Source organism: Rhinatrema bivittatum, chromosome 6 (assembly GCF_901001135.1).
Source record: "Rhinatrema bivittatum chromosome 6, aRhiBiv1.1, whole genome shotgun sequence".
Taxonomy (NCBI): Eukaryota; Metazoa; Chordata; class Amphibia; order Gymnophiona; family Rhinatrematidae; genus Rhinatrema; species Rhinatrema bivittatum.
In genome coordinates, this window is record NC_042620.1 from 115,543,233 (window position 1) to 115,557,799 (window position 14,567).

General features: G+C 42.0%; 1 protein-coding gene across 3 annotated transcripts in view; it reads right to left on the minus strand.

Annotated features, from left to right (window-relative positions):
* Positions 1-1,859: 1,859 nt before the first annotated feature.
* GPR155 (G protein-coupled receptor 155) overlaps positions 1,860-14,567 on the minus strand; it is a 74,552-nt gene continuing 61,844 nt past the window's right edge. For 2 of the 3 annotated variants that reach the window (XM_029605817.1, XM_029605818.1), the window contains exons 15-16: positions 7,534-7,677; positions 1,860-2,225 (exon numbers count right to left, since the gene is read on the minus strand). In XM_029605817.1, coding sequence (XP_029461677.1) covers positions 2,033-2,225; positions 7,534-7,677 — 337 coding nt within the window. In that variant the 3' untranslated portion in view covers positions 1,860-2,032. Of the gene's footprint in view, positions 2,280-7,533; positions 7,678-14,567 lie in introns of all 3 variants that reach the window. The other variant, XM_029605820.1, reaches the window with a different exon arrangement.

Consider the following 14,567-nt stretch of genomic DNA (forward strand, 5'->3'; position numbering starts at 1 on the left):
TTTAATGCAGTATTTGGAGTCCACTAACAAATTCCATTTATCGGACCATGTTTGTCCTTTGGCATGTCCCGAAGAAGCAATAACTTTAGCTTATATCTGTCAAGGTCTCTCAGTTCCAGAAGGACTGAAAGATCATTCTATGTGGGCACAGGCGGCCTCTTGGGCAGAATGCCAGATGGTCTCTCCGCAAGAAATCTGAAGAGCAGCTACCTGGAAGACCTTGCACACGTTTGCTCGACACTACAGTCAGACATCGGCAATTTTGGAGCCAGTGTCGTTCAAGTGGGACTTTCACAATCGCACCCCGTTTAGAACTAGTTTGGGTACATCCCAGCAGTCTGGTCTGATCCGTGGTACTACAGGAACAAAAATTAGCAGGTAAGAACCAACTTTCCTTTCTTTTCATTCAGGGCATTGATGCCCTCCCATAGCTGGGCCGTTCACTACATTGAAGTAACTACTGCCCATATCAATGACTTCATAAGCGGGTGGCAATAGGTAAGGTGCATTGTTCAAGTCCCCTCCCTACTTGACCCCCTCACTTGTTATTGTCATTTAGGCAGCTAGGTTCAAGGTTAGGCTTTTGTTTTCAGGGCCATGAGCAGGTCCAACCTGACTGTACAGGTGCAGTGAGGCACTCCCACCCCTTCATTATCAAAATCTTTGGGGGTCATGCCTTGGGCAAGCAGGAAAACCCCAAAAGCTCCCTGCCAGGGCTATGGATCCAAACCCCCCCCCCCCCCCCCGCCATAGGCCTCTGAAGAAATAGCAAAGGTCCCCACTCCTTCTTAAGATATTTGGATTGCTTACCTTTCCTCCCTCCATCACCTTAACCATTTAAAGGACACGCAAGAGATCTCCCCCTTCCCCATCTGTCCTCTCCTACATCAGCATAACTAAAGGATTTTAGCCTATCGCAATAAAAACTGTGGCAACAGTTAAAAGGTATTTTAGTAGACCCTGCAAGATGCAGAGGCCACAATGCCAACTTCTTTGTATATTTCATGTATGAGCAATGGAGGTGGTCTTTGGTGGCCTCCCATGCAGACTTCAGGATAAATGCTTTAAACAGGTCCCTAAGAAAGGCAAAGACTACAAGTCCATGCCGATCAGACAGAATGGGCAGGTGCCTGCAGACTTTCAGGCCAGGCTGATCCACCCTAGCATATGGCTTTTTGCAGGCCTTCTGCTTGGAAGATGTAGAAACAGAGAGCTAGGACTCCTTGGCGAAGTGAAATTTTGTGTGTTAACCAGAAGACTTGTGCGAGCCAAGATTCCTTTTTACTTTGTGCAACAAACAAAACCAAAGTGACAAGCAGTTAGTGGAGATCGGGTAAAAGCAAATTGAAATAAACCACCTCAGCAAGTTCATTTTTGCATATTCACACATGTATAGTGCTTGAATCATAAATAACTCAGGAAAAAGTTGTAAAAGTGTCATAGAGAATTCAATGGTTTAAAAAAAAAAAATTTTTTTTCAGATTTTGGCTGTGCAAACCAGTTCAGTTTCTAAGTTGTAGTATCTTCATGCTAACTACATCTTAACATCTTCTGACCTCTTAGCAGATTTACCTCTGCAATGTGATAGAACTTTTTACCATTGCATCAGATTATGGCATGCGGCCACTGTCAAAAAAATAAATAAAAACTCTATTAAATAAAAGGAATTTTTTTTCTAGTGCAACTGGCTGTCAAACTGAAAATTAAGATCTAAATATAAGAAGTAATTCTAATGAATACTTTTGTACTATTTTACAAATGAATTCCTCATACGAAAAAATGTCCTCATTCCCACCAGTTAATGCTGCTTGGACTTGATCGCTAAGAAAGCTGATAAACGCAATCTTAAATTGGCACGGTGTGGAACCGAAACTTATTTTATTAAAAGCAATAAACATACACAACTCAAATGATTGTATTTCATAAGGTACAGGACATCCTGGTGGTGGAGGGGTGTTGATAAGCCTCCAGTGCTGTCACAGTTCTTCGGACCAGGCCCATTTCAGCTGCTGTGGCCCGAGGCAGGTAGCTCCTATAGAAAGCGGTAATACCAGTTTTCATCCTGAAATTCATATTCCCTGGTAATGTGATGTAGGACTCTTCCTTTCAGCAGTCTCTCCCCATACTTCACCGCCTCGCCACGATCGGGAGCAAGGCCAACTTCCACCAGCCAGTTCACCAGCTCAGAGCCACAGAAGGTGCCCGTGGAGGTCTTTGTGCCACACCTGTTATGTCAAAGGAATGATTCAGCCACATGTTCTGTAAATCTGGTATCAGCACTGCATACCGGAGGAACGGAGGAAGAAAGGGAAAAGAAGGAAAGATAGCACGATAGTTAAAAGCATACTAGGAGAAGGCCTTGTCACCTTGTAGTTACAGCTTTACACACTGGCTTTCCAGTCTCCACCTACACAGCTTACCCAAAAAAAAAAAAAGCATGGCCGACAATAAACCTCTGAGTTTAACAACGTGCAGTTCACAGCTGTTCAGGACCATGGTCTGGACCAGTGGTTCCCAGCCCAGTCTTGGAGGCATGCTTAACTAGCTGGGGGTTTCAGGATATCTGTAATGAATATGCATGAGACAGATTTGTCTATAAATGTATGCAATACCCTCATATACAGATTCACTATTACTATCCAGCACATCAGACTGGTCAGCTGGGCCTCCAGGACAGGACTGGGAAACAATACTTTATAAAACTCTCTTTTGTGAAAACTATTCAGAAAAAAATGTGGGTACCAATCAAACTTTTTAGGGGCCAGGAAAAAATATATTTTTCCATATAAAAGTTAATTGTTTGCTATTTTAATAAAAACAAAGTTAAAATTTTTTATTATTCTTGCAGAAGGAAGAATTTGCTTTTCAATGATTTTTTTTCCTTTTGTGTTTCTCTCCTACTTTCTCAAGCCACAGACTACTTCCATCTCCCTCTCTGCATGGTCCAGCCTGGGGGGAGGGGGGACAGAGGATTCCTCAGGCCACAGTGGCATCTTCTTTCCTGTATGGCCTGGTCCAGCAGTAGGAGCTACCTCAGACTGCAGCATCTCCTCCCTATCTCATGTGGCTTGGATGCAGGTGCCAGCACAATCAAATCTTCGGGTAACCAGGACTTTTCCATCTCTGGTTAATGACTATCAGGTTATTTAAAAACATTCTATCAATATGATTATTAGTTGCACAGTACTGCACCATTACAGAAAACAACTTTATGGAAATTCAGACAGACAGACAGAAAGATCCTTCTATTGGTAAAGCAGAATGGGAAATATCTGGATCAAGTGTTTTCAAGGAGAAAAAAAAAAATAAAGAGAGACGAGGGCAAGTGGTTAATTAGCATCAGGCTGAAAGAAAAGAAAGAAGATGAACAATATTTTAAAGTAGGAAGTTCAGCACACACCTGCTCCAAAAATCAGCTCTGTAGAAATACATTAATGGGTATGTACAGCAACACGGAGCAGCCGTGTTGGGATGAATCCCAATCCCGGGATCTGATTGGTGATGCTGTTTACAACATTATAACCAATCAGACCCTACACCACATGAGGTCAACTGTGATTGCTCGACATGGCTTCCTCCTGGGGTTCAGGGAGACTAACTTAAAAGCAGGGGTCCCCAAACTGAGTCCGAGGACTGCAACCCAGTCAGGTTTTCAGTTTCCACAATGAATATATATGAGATCCATCTGCATTCACTGCCTCCATTGTATAAAATAGAAATCATGCATATTCATTGTGGAAATTCTGAAAACCTAATTGGGTTGTGGCCCTCGAGGTCTAAGTCTGGAGACCCCCAGGCTTAAAATACTCTCAAAAAGAATGGCTGGGCAGTGAAACAATTAATAGACAGAAGGTGGATAGTGCTATCTATAAGCCTGATTGACCAAGGCTTTTCCCATTCTAAGCCTATGGGAAAAATGCTTAGTAAATGAGGCCCTTGTGTGACACATTTAATAGTAACAAGAGAGGATACAGCTCTTCTTTATATAAAACAAAAAACGGACATCTATCTTTAATTACCACTATTACTTCTACACATTTTTTCCCCAAAGAGAATTTTCTTTTCATGGCATACCATCTTGGGCTCTGATCCTATGAAATCTGAGGATCTGGATCCAGTAGTTAGAGGAGAGTCTCCTAAGAAACAAACACTTCCTGTTGCAGAAAGTTCTGCTGATGGGTCAGGTGAGGGGTCCTTGGCTTCCTCCAAACTAGCACTGATCCAATGTGCAATATGGCACTTCAAGGCACAGCAATGCTAAGGAAGCCTTTCAAATGAGACAGCTTGGGAGGGTCTCCCAAATCTGTCCTAGAGATCCCACAAGCAGGCGTGTCTTCAGGAGATCCACAATGAACATCAATGAGCTATATTTGCATACACCAAGTCTCCAACGCGCACAAATTTAGCTCATTCAGATATGCTGAAACACCAACTGACTGTATGGTGACCAGGACAGGTTTGGTAAGCCCTGAAATAAACCAAAATCGTGCCTACTCTGTAGACAATGATGACCCTTCAACTCTTTTCGCAAGCTAAGGGATGTTAATTTTACTGTCATTACAGAATCTGCCTCCGCCAAAAGTCCCTATGTAGAAGGAATCCAATTGGGCCAAGAAAAAAATGTTACTACTTTTTGTAGTATATGTCCCCTATTACTGCAAGAGCATTTTATTTACTGATTTATAAATATTTATAGTCCAGCCATAGCAGAAAAACCGTACTAGGCGGATCACAATACTTTAGATGAAAGCATGACTGATTTAGAAAATTTAATATCATGCACATTCAATATACCAGTATTAAGTCCTAAGGTATAAGACATAACGTATGTCCAGGGAAAGTACACAGTCTCTCTCTGTGTGCGTCAGATCAGATTAAGTAAATTCCACCAGCACTAGGTGAGCTCTCGGCACCTTTCTTCCTCCTCCTCTCAAACTGAATGTGGTCAGACACTACTGAGGATTTTCAATGCATCTTTACTTAAAACAGATCCACTTGTGATTGTGCTCCATCAGTAAGCAAGCAGTAAGCTTCCCCTTCTCCACAATGCAGCCCATCCCACCTCTTGCTATCTTTTGTGCTGACACCCTGTAAATAATCAGCTACTCTGAATACTGAGAACACATATAAACCCGGCAACATGTCTGAACATCTTCAGAGATGCTGACAATACTGGAATGCAAGAGAGATCAGAGCCTAATGAGAGGTGTGCAAAGCACATAAGCTCACTATGTTTTGGGAAAACTGCATCCCATCTGGAGGAGACTGGCTCTTGCCTCATCTTCTGAAAATTACACAAAGACAGAGCACAATTTAAAACTACAACAATTAAGACCTCAGAAAGCGAGAGACTGGAAGTTGACTAGGCCTAGGGAAACGATAACTCCCTATGCCACTTAAGTCATTTTGAGAACAAATCCCTACATCTACAGAACCCAGATTTGGGACTTCGGGAGTTACAATATCGACTTCTTCATTTATCGTATTATGATGATGTACGGCGTTTCCGGATGGGGCTAACTGATTCCCCGCTCTGCATTAAATGCGGCAAGGAGGATGGCACTTTGATGCATCGCCTCCTTCGCTGTACGACTTATGTCACTTTTGGACTCAGGTCTTACAAGTTCTCTCTCAATGTACAGGTATCACCGCTCAGCATGCTGGTATCATGGTGGTTACACATCCTCTCTGTAGTCCTCTCCCTTGCCCACTTTCCAAGGCCAAATTTGGACGTTTAGCGATGCTACTGGCGTGTTGGACCATTTTGTCAATCTGGGTGGAACAGACAACTTCTCCCCCTGTTGCAGCCTGGTATTACCGGATGGCATCAGAGCTCCAATTGGAACGCATGGACTGTCTTTCGGGACATAGTACAAGAGACAAACTTTGAGGACTGCTGGCAGGCTTTTATTTATTTATTTTTTTAGGGGCCTACCTAGCGAGATGCAGGCGAATTTACACACTGCTGGTTACTCTAATGTTTGGGCTTAACTTCCTTGGTTTCTGGGAGGGAGGGGGGTCATGTTTTGGGGAATGTCTTGCAGTGGCTATTTGGATGTATGGTTTGGGTGTGAAAGAGAGAATGCGATTTGTGGGGATGGAAGAGCGACCAGGCTTGGGAGCTGTGTGACTGTCTATGGGGTGGGTAGGACGGAAGGATATTTAATGTGCAAACAAAAATATAAAATAAAAGGACAGGGGATTGTAGAAAGCTATGCTTTTTCTCAAGGTCTACACTTATTATCATGTCTGTTACTTTATTACTGTGGCTCTAACCAATAGGTGAAATTATTCGTTTTCTGTATACTGCCGAGAGTGATGTTTTTCTGCATGGCTTTGTACAGCCCTTGACCAATAAAAATTATTCTGACAAAAAAAAAAAAAAGTCATCTTGAGAAGAGCCATGAGAATGAAAGCAGTTCATGGTACACACCCAAACTGCAGGGAAACATTTTAAAGAATAGTCAATAAAAGGAAGAACACTATGTTCTGTAGAAGAGAACAAAATGCTGTCAGTCATTTTGCCTTTATTAATAGGATGCAGAGGTCTGTTCCTGGATGTCCTTGTCGTGTATCTAGAGCTAGGGATATTGGGAAGATGGACTAGTTCAGGAGGACTGATGAAGTATCCAGCCTTGGTCTCGCAACTACTCTTGGCTGCCAGATTTACAAAAACCGCTTCTACGAGGAAAACCAATCCCAACACTGAACGCTGGAGGGCGCAGACTAGGGACACTGCAGATATTGCTGTGCTTTTCTTTAATGGGAAGAAGTTCAAATATGAGATGATTGGGGCCTGCCTTTGGAAATTTTATAATATACCCATGGGCCCTTAAGATTTGAAGTAGTCCAAAAGGGGGAAGATTAAGAATGTGTTTGTCATTCTTTTTGTGCGCTTGCACAAGCATTTTCTGCTATGATAAGCCTGTTCCTCATCTGTTTATGTACTGCTAATGGTTAAATGTGCATGCCTTTGATTAAATAAAAAGTGTTAAAAAAGATAACTAATAATAATAATAAATCAGTGTTTTTTCAGTCCAAGAAATCATTTTCTTATGCAGGATTAAAGTGTTAATTACTTTTTTTGAAATTTCATATAGTGTGCAAGTTCACTTAAGCTTTGTTTGAAAGAACAGCAAACATGCACTGCTGTGACCACACGAAAACAGCGGGGAATCGCCCAGACTCTTCCACCAGGAGTTGCCCAAAGACCACAAGCAACTTAAGTGATTACTGCTGTGATGCACAAAGCGAGTCATGTTCGGATTAAATCAGCTGCATCAGAGTCCTAACACTTATTTACTCCCTTCTATGAGTCTTATTCCTATATCATTTTCCTTTGAGGTTGCTTCTAGTTTTAAAGACACGAAAAAAACAGGATCACTGCTCAATGTGATGCATAAAGAATGTCAGAGTAATGGGAGAATTGCTGAGGACTTCTAGGCATACTTCCATTAGACACCCCCGGACGTCAGTTTTACTGCTCCTTCCAGCCCTGTCGTCCAAGATGTCCGGGCCTCAGCTCCTACCTACCGTCTTTCCTTGACTATGCTCCTGACACAGAGGTCCTTATGGTAGTGAACAAACTGGTGGCATGTCATCCGGATGTCCTCTGGCATGGTGGAGTCTTCGGCATCTGTTGCTGCCGCCCCTCTGCCACCCCAGAGGAATTCAAGTCTAAAAAAACCCAAAAATTGTAGAAAAAAATTAAAATTAATGAAGAGCCAAGAGGACTCCATTTTCTATTCTGGCAAGTAACATCAAGTTTGTTTGTTTTTTTATCGTCACTGCTATAAACATGCACTGGCTTGGACCTTCAACAACATTTATTCCTATTTATAGATATTTTCTGTTCCCCCCCAAAAAGTTGGTCTCTAGGCAGATTACAACAAATTTACATGAACAGAGGCTTTCAACAGCTTACAATCAGAATCCAAGTGTGTTATGGAAATGTCCACGCATTGGATTTTGTTTGCATTACTTGCTGTAGTAATCCATTGTGTGTTTGGTTTCTGTTTAGGATGTTTTCACTTTCTGCACCAGCTTCTCCTCCCCACCCTGGGACGTGTATGGGTGCGATACACAAGCTCATTAAACGCATACAGTGGAGAGGTGGAGTTATGTGGGCCCTTCCCATAGGTGGGGGATAGAAGCTTTTTATCCTTTCAGTTTCAGATTCCTCCTGCTTCTTTGGTTTTTTCCACCTCAGCTGGCACCTGCCCTCATTATAGCAGCAGGGATCTTCTCTCCTCCTCGCTCTAACTGGACCATGGTAATGACGGCGATCCTCAGGGAAGCGAAACTTCCTTCAGAACCTGCTATACGTACATCCTACATCCCCATCTCTAGGGGGGCTTTTATTTTGGCAGTAGATGCACCTCCCTCCCTTCCCCAGGCTCGATAAGCTGAAGGCATTTCTTGGAATGAAGCCCTGGTCTCCTACGTGGTACTGCCACCAGACCACTGGACCAGCTCATAGCAAAAAAGATATAGGTGAACAGCGGCAGACATTTCCTTCATGCACATGTTACAGACTTGCCTAATGCAATATTTCTTCATATCTAAGTAGAAAAGTACTCACAGAAGTTACAGTTATGCTCATAAGTTTACAAATCCCTGGCTGAACTTGTAAGATGTGTAACATTTTAAGAAAACATGAGAATTCAGACAAAACAACTTATTTTTAATGTGTTTCAATTTAGACTATTTTGCATCACAGAATAGCACAATCATTAAACAAACCACAGCAATAAGGGAAATAATAAAATGGTTCTGTTCAAATGTTTGCATATCTTTTAATAAGCACTCAAGTTGAGATGGCAATGAAGAGAAGGTATCCACACCTGGGCCTTGTTTGATTGTAATTAGTGTGTGTATAAATAGTCAATGAGTTTCTTAGCTCTTGAGAAGCCCTTGTGCATTTCATCCAGGCCTGCATTGACTTTGGTGGTTACTGAAGCATGGGGAAAACAAGAGAACTGTCAAAGTATGTGCGAGCAAAAGTAGTTTAACTTTATAAAAATCAGGAAAAGGATTAAAAAAAAAAAAAAAAAAAAAAAAAAAGATATCCAAAGATCTGAAAATGACAAATCAGTACTGTTCAAACTGATCAAAAAGTGGAAAATTATGGGTTCAGTTAATACTAAGGTAGACCAAGAAAGATTTCAGACAACTGCCAGGAAAATTTGTCAGGATGCAAAAAAAAAAAAAAAAAAAAGTCACAAGCAACTTCTATTGAAATACAGGTTTCTCTGAAACAAAGCGGTGTGGGTGTTTCAGCATGCACAAAAAGGAGGTACTTGAACAAAAATGAGAGATGCCAGAAAAAAGCCATTGCTGCACCAACGCCACAAAACACCAAACAGCACCTAAAGAAGCCTCAAAAAACTTCTGGAATAAAATAATTTGGAATGATGAGACCAAAATTGAACTTTATAGTCACAACCATAAATGCTATGAAGAGAAGCCCACCATCCCTACTGTGAAGCATGGAGGTGGATCTCTGCTATTTTGTGGGTGTGCGAGCTATAGTGGCACAGGGAATTTAATCAAAATTGATGGCAGGATGAATGTAGCATCTTATCAGAAAATATTGGAGGAGAATTTGCATTCATCAGCCAGGAAGCTGTGCATGGGGCACCCTTGGACTTTCCAACATGACAATGATCCGAAACATAAGGCCAGGTCGACCCTTCAGCAGCTGCAGTAGAAGAAAGTGAAGGTTCTGGAGTGGCCATCACAGTCTCCTGACCACAACACCATTGACCCACTTTGGGGAGAACTCAAAACATGCAGTTCATGCTAGACAACCAAAGAATTTACAGGATCTGGAGGCTTTTTGCCAGGAGGAATGGGCAGCTTTACCATATGAAAAAATAAAGGGCCTCTTTCACAGCCATCACAAAAAAACTGCAAACCATCATTGATGCAAAAAAAGGGGGCAATACATGATATTAAGAACTAAGAGCATGCACATTTTTGAACAGGACCATTTTATTTCTTTTATTGCTATGGTTTAATGATTGTGCTGTTCTGTGATGCATAATAATTTATTATGAAACATTAAAAATAACAGATGTGTTTGTCTGATCACTCATGTTTTCTTAAAATATTACACATTTTACAAATTCTGCCAGAGGTATATAAACTTATGAGCACAATTAACTGGCTACATCACAATATTGCTATGATTGGTACACTAGATATGTTCTGCTTTTGAAAACTAACGGCCAGATTTTAAAAGCCCTATGTGCGCAAATTCTGGCCTTTACGCACGCCAGGCGAATTTTCGAAGAGGCCCAGCCACGCGCATAAAGGCAGTATGCGAATAAGTGCCGGGCTGGGACAGTGCCATTGTTGGCTGTTCCGAAGACTTGCACACCGGCAGCCGGCTGGCGCGCGCAACTTATTTCAGCTCGGGAGCTAAAGTTGCGAAACAAAATTAAAAAAAAAAAAAAAAAAAATATGGTTTAGAGGGTGGGAAGGTTTAGACAACGGGGGGAGGGAAGTTCCCTCCCAGTCCACTCCAATTAAGGAGCAGACTGGGAGGGAACTGGGGACGGCCCAAAATGTGTCACTGTGCGGAGGTTGCATAAATTTCTCCCCCTTGTGCGCACCACCCGCACAGATTATAAAATCCTGCAAGCATATACGTGTGGCCTTCAGATTTTACAACATGCACGCGCATATTATAAAATTTGCGGGTCCATCTACCTTTTAAAATCTACTCCTGAATGTACAAAGCAGGTGAGTCGATTTGCTACTTATAACATTTACATACGATGCACTGTATAAATCATTAAAAGTAAACAGGTCTGCCATCAACCTACATACTTGCTACTAATTTAATAATTTCTAGCATGCAATTATATTTCCCTTCTGCGGATTAATATAAATCCAGGACAGTCATTGTAATTAACGTCAAAATCTAGACATTTATAGCAGTTATTGTCCAAATCTATAACTTTTTTTTTATGACCAATTACTACCTAAATATTCAGACAGGTGTACTCATCTTCCAGTGAAGCAGAACCATACAGCACCAAAGTGTTATCAAACTGGATTTGTTATTACTAATCCATCGTCCTATTGTATTTTATTCACTTCTGCACAGTTCTCTCACTTTGATTGTCTGCAACTGCATTAAAAACTTTTCAGTGGCGTGCTTCAATAAGGGCCTTTATCCTTAGCAAATTAAATCATCTCAGGTTATTGGGTCAATGACAAATCTGCTCTAAGGGGCTATTACCAAATTAAATTAACTCAAATCTAAAAGCAACTTCAAATAAACCAGCAAGAGGGAGCCAGATGTGGACGCAGTAGGGCAAGGCTCCATGGCTGGGGTTGGAAATGGGCTAGCGATTTTCTCTGTGGAGGGACGCTCTCAGGGGTTTGCCGGGTTGAGAGAGAGAGGAACCAGAGTGGCATTAAAGAGGTACCCAATCACATTAAATGCTTACACCCATTAGATGTGATTTGGAAGAGAAGAGGATAAAACTAAGGCATGTTCGGACAAGGCTTTTGAATGGGGTAATTTTTTAAGACAGCTTCAGCTTTAAACACAGCTGCATGCATCTCGAACTAATAAAGACAAAGGGAAAGACTCTGAAAAAGCGGTACTAGCTGAGACAAAGAGGATGGCTGCCCCAGAACAATCACTGGAGTCTTGAAAGATGATATTGTTTGAGACATATCTAAAAAATGTTATTGCTGCTCTAATCAATCAACTAAATAAACTACAATCAGCAATGGAAGAAGTGACAATGAGTGGTCAAGCTATAAAGATCTCGGAACTGGATAACCAAATAGTTGCTCCTCCACTACTTCATGAGCAGTTAACTATGCAGCTGGCTGACCTTAAGAAGGAGAATATCGTGGAGGAGAGAGGAGAGAAACGCCAATTACATCCGCAGCTGTTTCCGGGGGAAAGGAGTGACTTTCTGGCCCCGACGGGGTTCTGCCGCGCCTCCTGTGAGGTCATCAATCAGGGCCTGGGAAGGGCTTTAAAACCGGCCTGCCTGCTCACCTGTTCGAGGTGGAGGAGAGAGGAGAGAAACGCCAATTACACCCGCAGCTGTTTCCGGGGGAAAGGAGTGACTTTCTGGCCCCGACGGGGTTCTGCCGCGCCTCCTGTGAGGTCATCAATCAGGGCCTGGGAAGGGCTTTAAAACCGGCCTGCCTGCTCACCTGTTCGAGGTGGAGGAGAGAGGAGAGAAACGCCAATTACACCCGCAGCTGTTTCCGGGGGAAAGGAGTGACTTTCTGGCCCCGACGGGGTTCTGCCGCGCCTCCTGTGAGGTCATCAATCAGGGCCTGGGAAGGGCTTTAAAACCGGCCTGCCTGCTCACCTGTTCGAGGTGGAGGAGAGAGGAGAGAAACGCCAATTACACCCGCAGCTGTTTCCGGGGGAAAGGAGTGACTTTCTGGCCCCGACGGGGTTCTGCCGCGCCTCCTGTGAGGTCATCAATCAGGGCCTGGGAAGGGCTTTAAAACCAGGCCCTCCTGCGGCGCGAAGCAGACGCCGGCGCGACGCCCCAAGCCGCGCGCGCCCTAAGGGGCGCGCGGCTTTGTTGGACTTTTTGCATTTCTTCTTTACAAAGTTTACTCTCCCCCTCTGCCTCCACGAAAAGATCCAGGAATTAAGTACAAGGAGAGACCGACGAAGGGTAAGCCTTTCAGACTTTAAGTTTCTTCTAAGTAATGCCGCATACGAAGAGGAAGGGTAGAGTACGGGTAGATTCCTCTGCATCCTCTACTCCTATACCCTCCCAACCTTTGATAGAAGGGTTCTTCTCGCCGGTGACAGCATCATCCCCGGGAATAAGGTCCGCTGAGGGAATAGGACGGGAACATACCCTACCCCTCATGGACGAATTAACATCCTTGAGCCCGGGTGGCCCAGAAACTCCCTCCCCTCCATCCCAAAGTAATCCCCAGGACCATGCTAGAGATCTAAGGCAAATCGCTGGTGAATCGACGGCAACAGAGGTGGGAAAGGAGACTACTATGGAGGATTCGATATCATCAATCACTCGAGTAATGGAGAGTAAAAGGGGAGAAGTGAATGTAACACTTAGAGAATTTACTGTGCCTGTTTTAAATTTGAAATCCAATACTCAGGAGAGGGGAGTGGACTTGGCAGGTGAAACAAATTTGGTTTTGGAAGCCTGTCAAGAACATAGGGAAATTACTGGTGTCACAATACAGAAAATATCCAAGCCTAATGAAATTACATTAGAATCAATTTGGAGTGCCCTGGTTACCTTAGAAAATTCTATTTCCTCTTTAACTCTTGCAATAAATGCTTCTCAAAAAACAATTCATGTAATAGAGCCAATGGTAAAATTACATGAAGTACAAATTAAAGAAATGAACACACAAATTACAAAGATACAGGAAACACAGGTAAAATTGATTCAATCAGATGTTATTACCACTAGGAAAATTGAAAATGTTGAAAATAGCATGAGATATGTAAATCTCAGAATATTAAATTTTCCATCTATTAAATTAATTTCGCCGATAGAGCAATTTAAAAAATATGCAAGGGATATACTTATGCTGCCATCTGAAGCTATTCCCCCAATAGCCAGGATTTATTTTTCCCCCATATTAAGTAACCCAATGAATATAACATCAGCATCATCACCATCAGGGCAGGCTCAGAATATTGGTCTTGATTTAACCACTTTTTTGGAAACTTCAGCAGAGGAACAGGTGGACCAACGGGGAACATTATTAGTTTCCTTTGTTTTCTCTTCTGATAGAGATTTGATTTTAAGATCCTTTTTTCGTAACAGAAATAAGATTTATTATGGCCAAAAAGTGTGGGTATACCCTGACATAACGAAGGCTACTCAATCTCGACGGAAATTGTTTCTTGGGATGTGTGAGGAGGCAAGATCTTTAGGAGCTCAGATAAAGAAAAGGTATCCCTGTAAGTGTATGTTGAAAATTAAAGACAACAGCTATATTTTCTTTGAACCTACACAATTAAGAAGTTTTTTGGATAACTGTAAAGTTGATACCAGTATAACCCAAGTTGTTCAGAGCCAATAGAAAAAAGGTGCTGATATTCTCTCTTTAATCCTTATTCCTTTTCTACTGTTTTGTATGTTCCAGAGTTTTACTGGATCTTTTCTTTACTTACAAAGTTAAAAACAGAAAAGATGTATTTGTTTATTGGTAATAGGAAGTAATTTCTTGTCTGTTGTTAATACTTATTGCAATTAATTTTCTGTATGTGTAAAATAATGAAAATTGAGAAATAAAAAATTAAAAAAAAAAAAAAGAAGGAGAATATGGCATTACAAAAAAGAACTGCGGAACAAGAAAATTGAGCGTAAAGGAATAATATTCATGTTAATTGGACTTTCAGAATCTGTTAAGGATCAGGATCTGCTACAGTTTTGTTTTGTTGGGTTTTTTTTCAGATTACGGCTACCTGAAGCCTTGGGACTCTCATTCGAAACCGAGCATATTATGGTGAAATGGGCCCACCTCATAAGGGTGTACAGAGAAGAAGATTCGAGGCCCAGGCCTGTCATTGCACATATTTTGAATACACA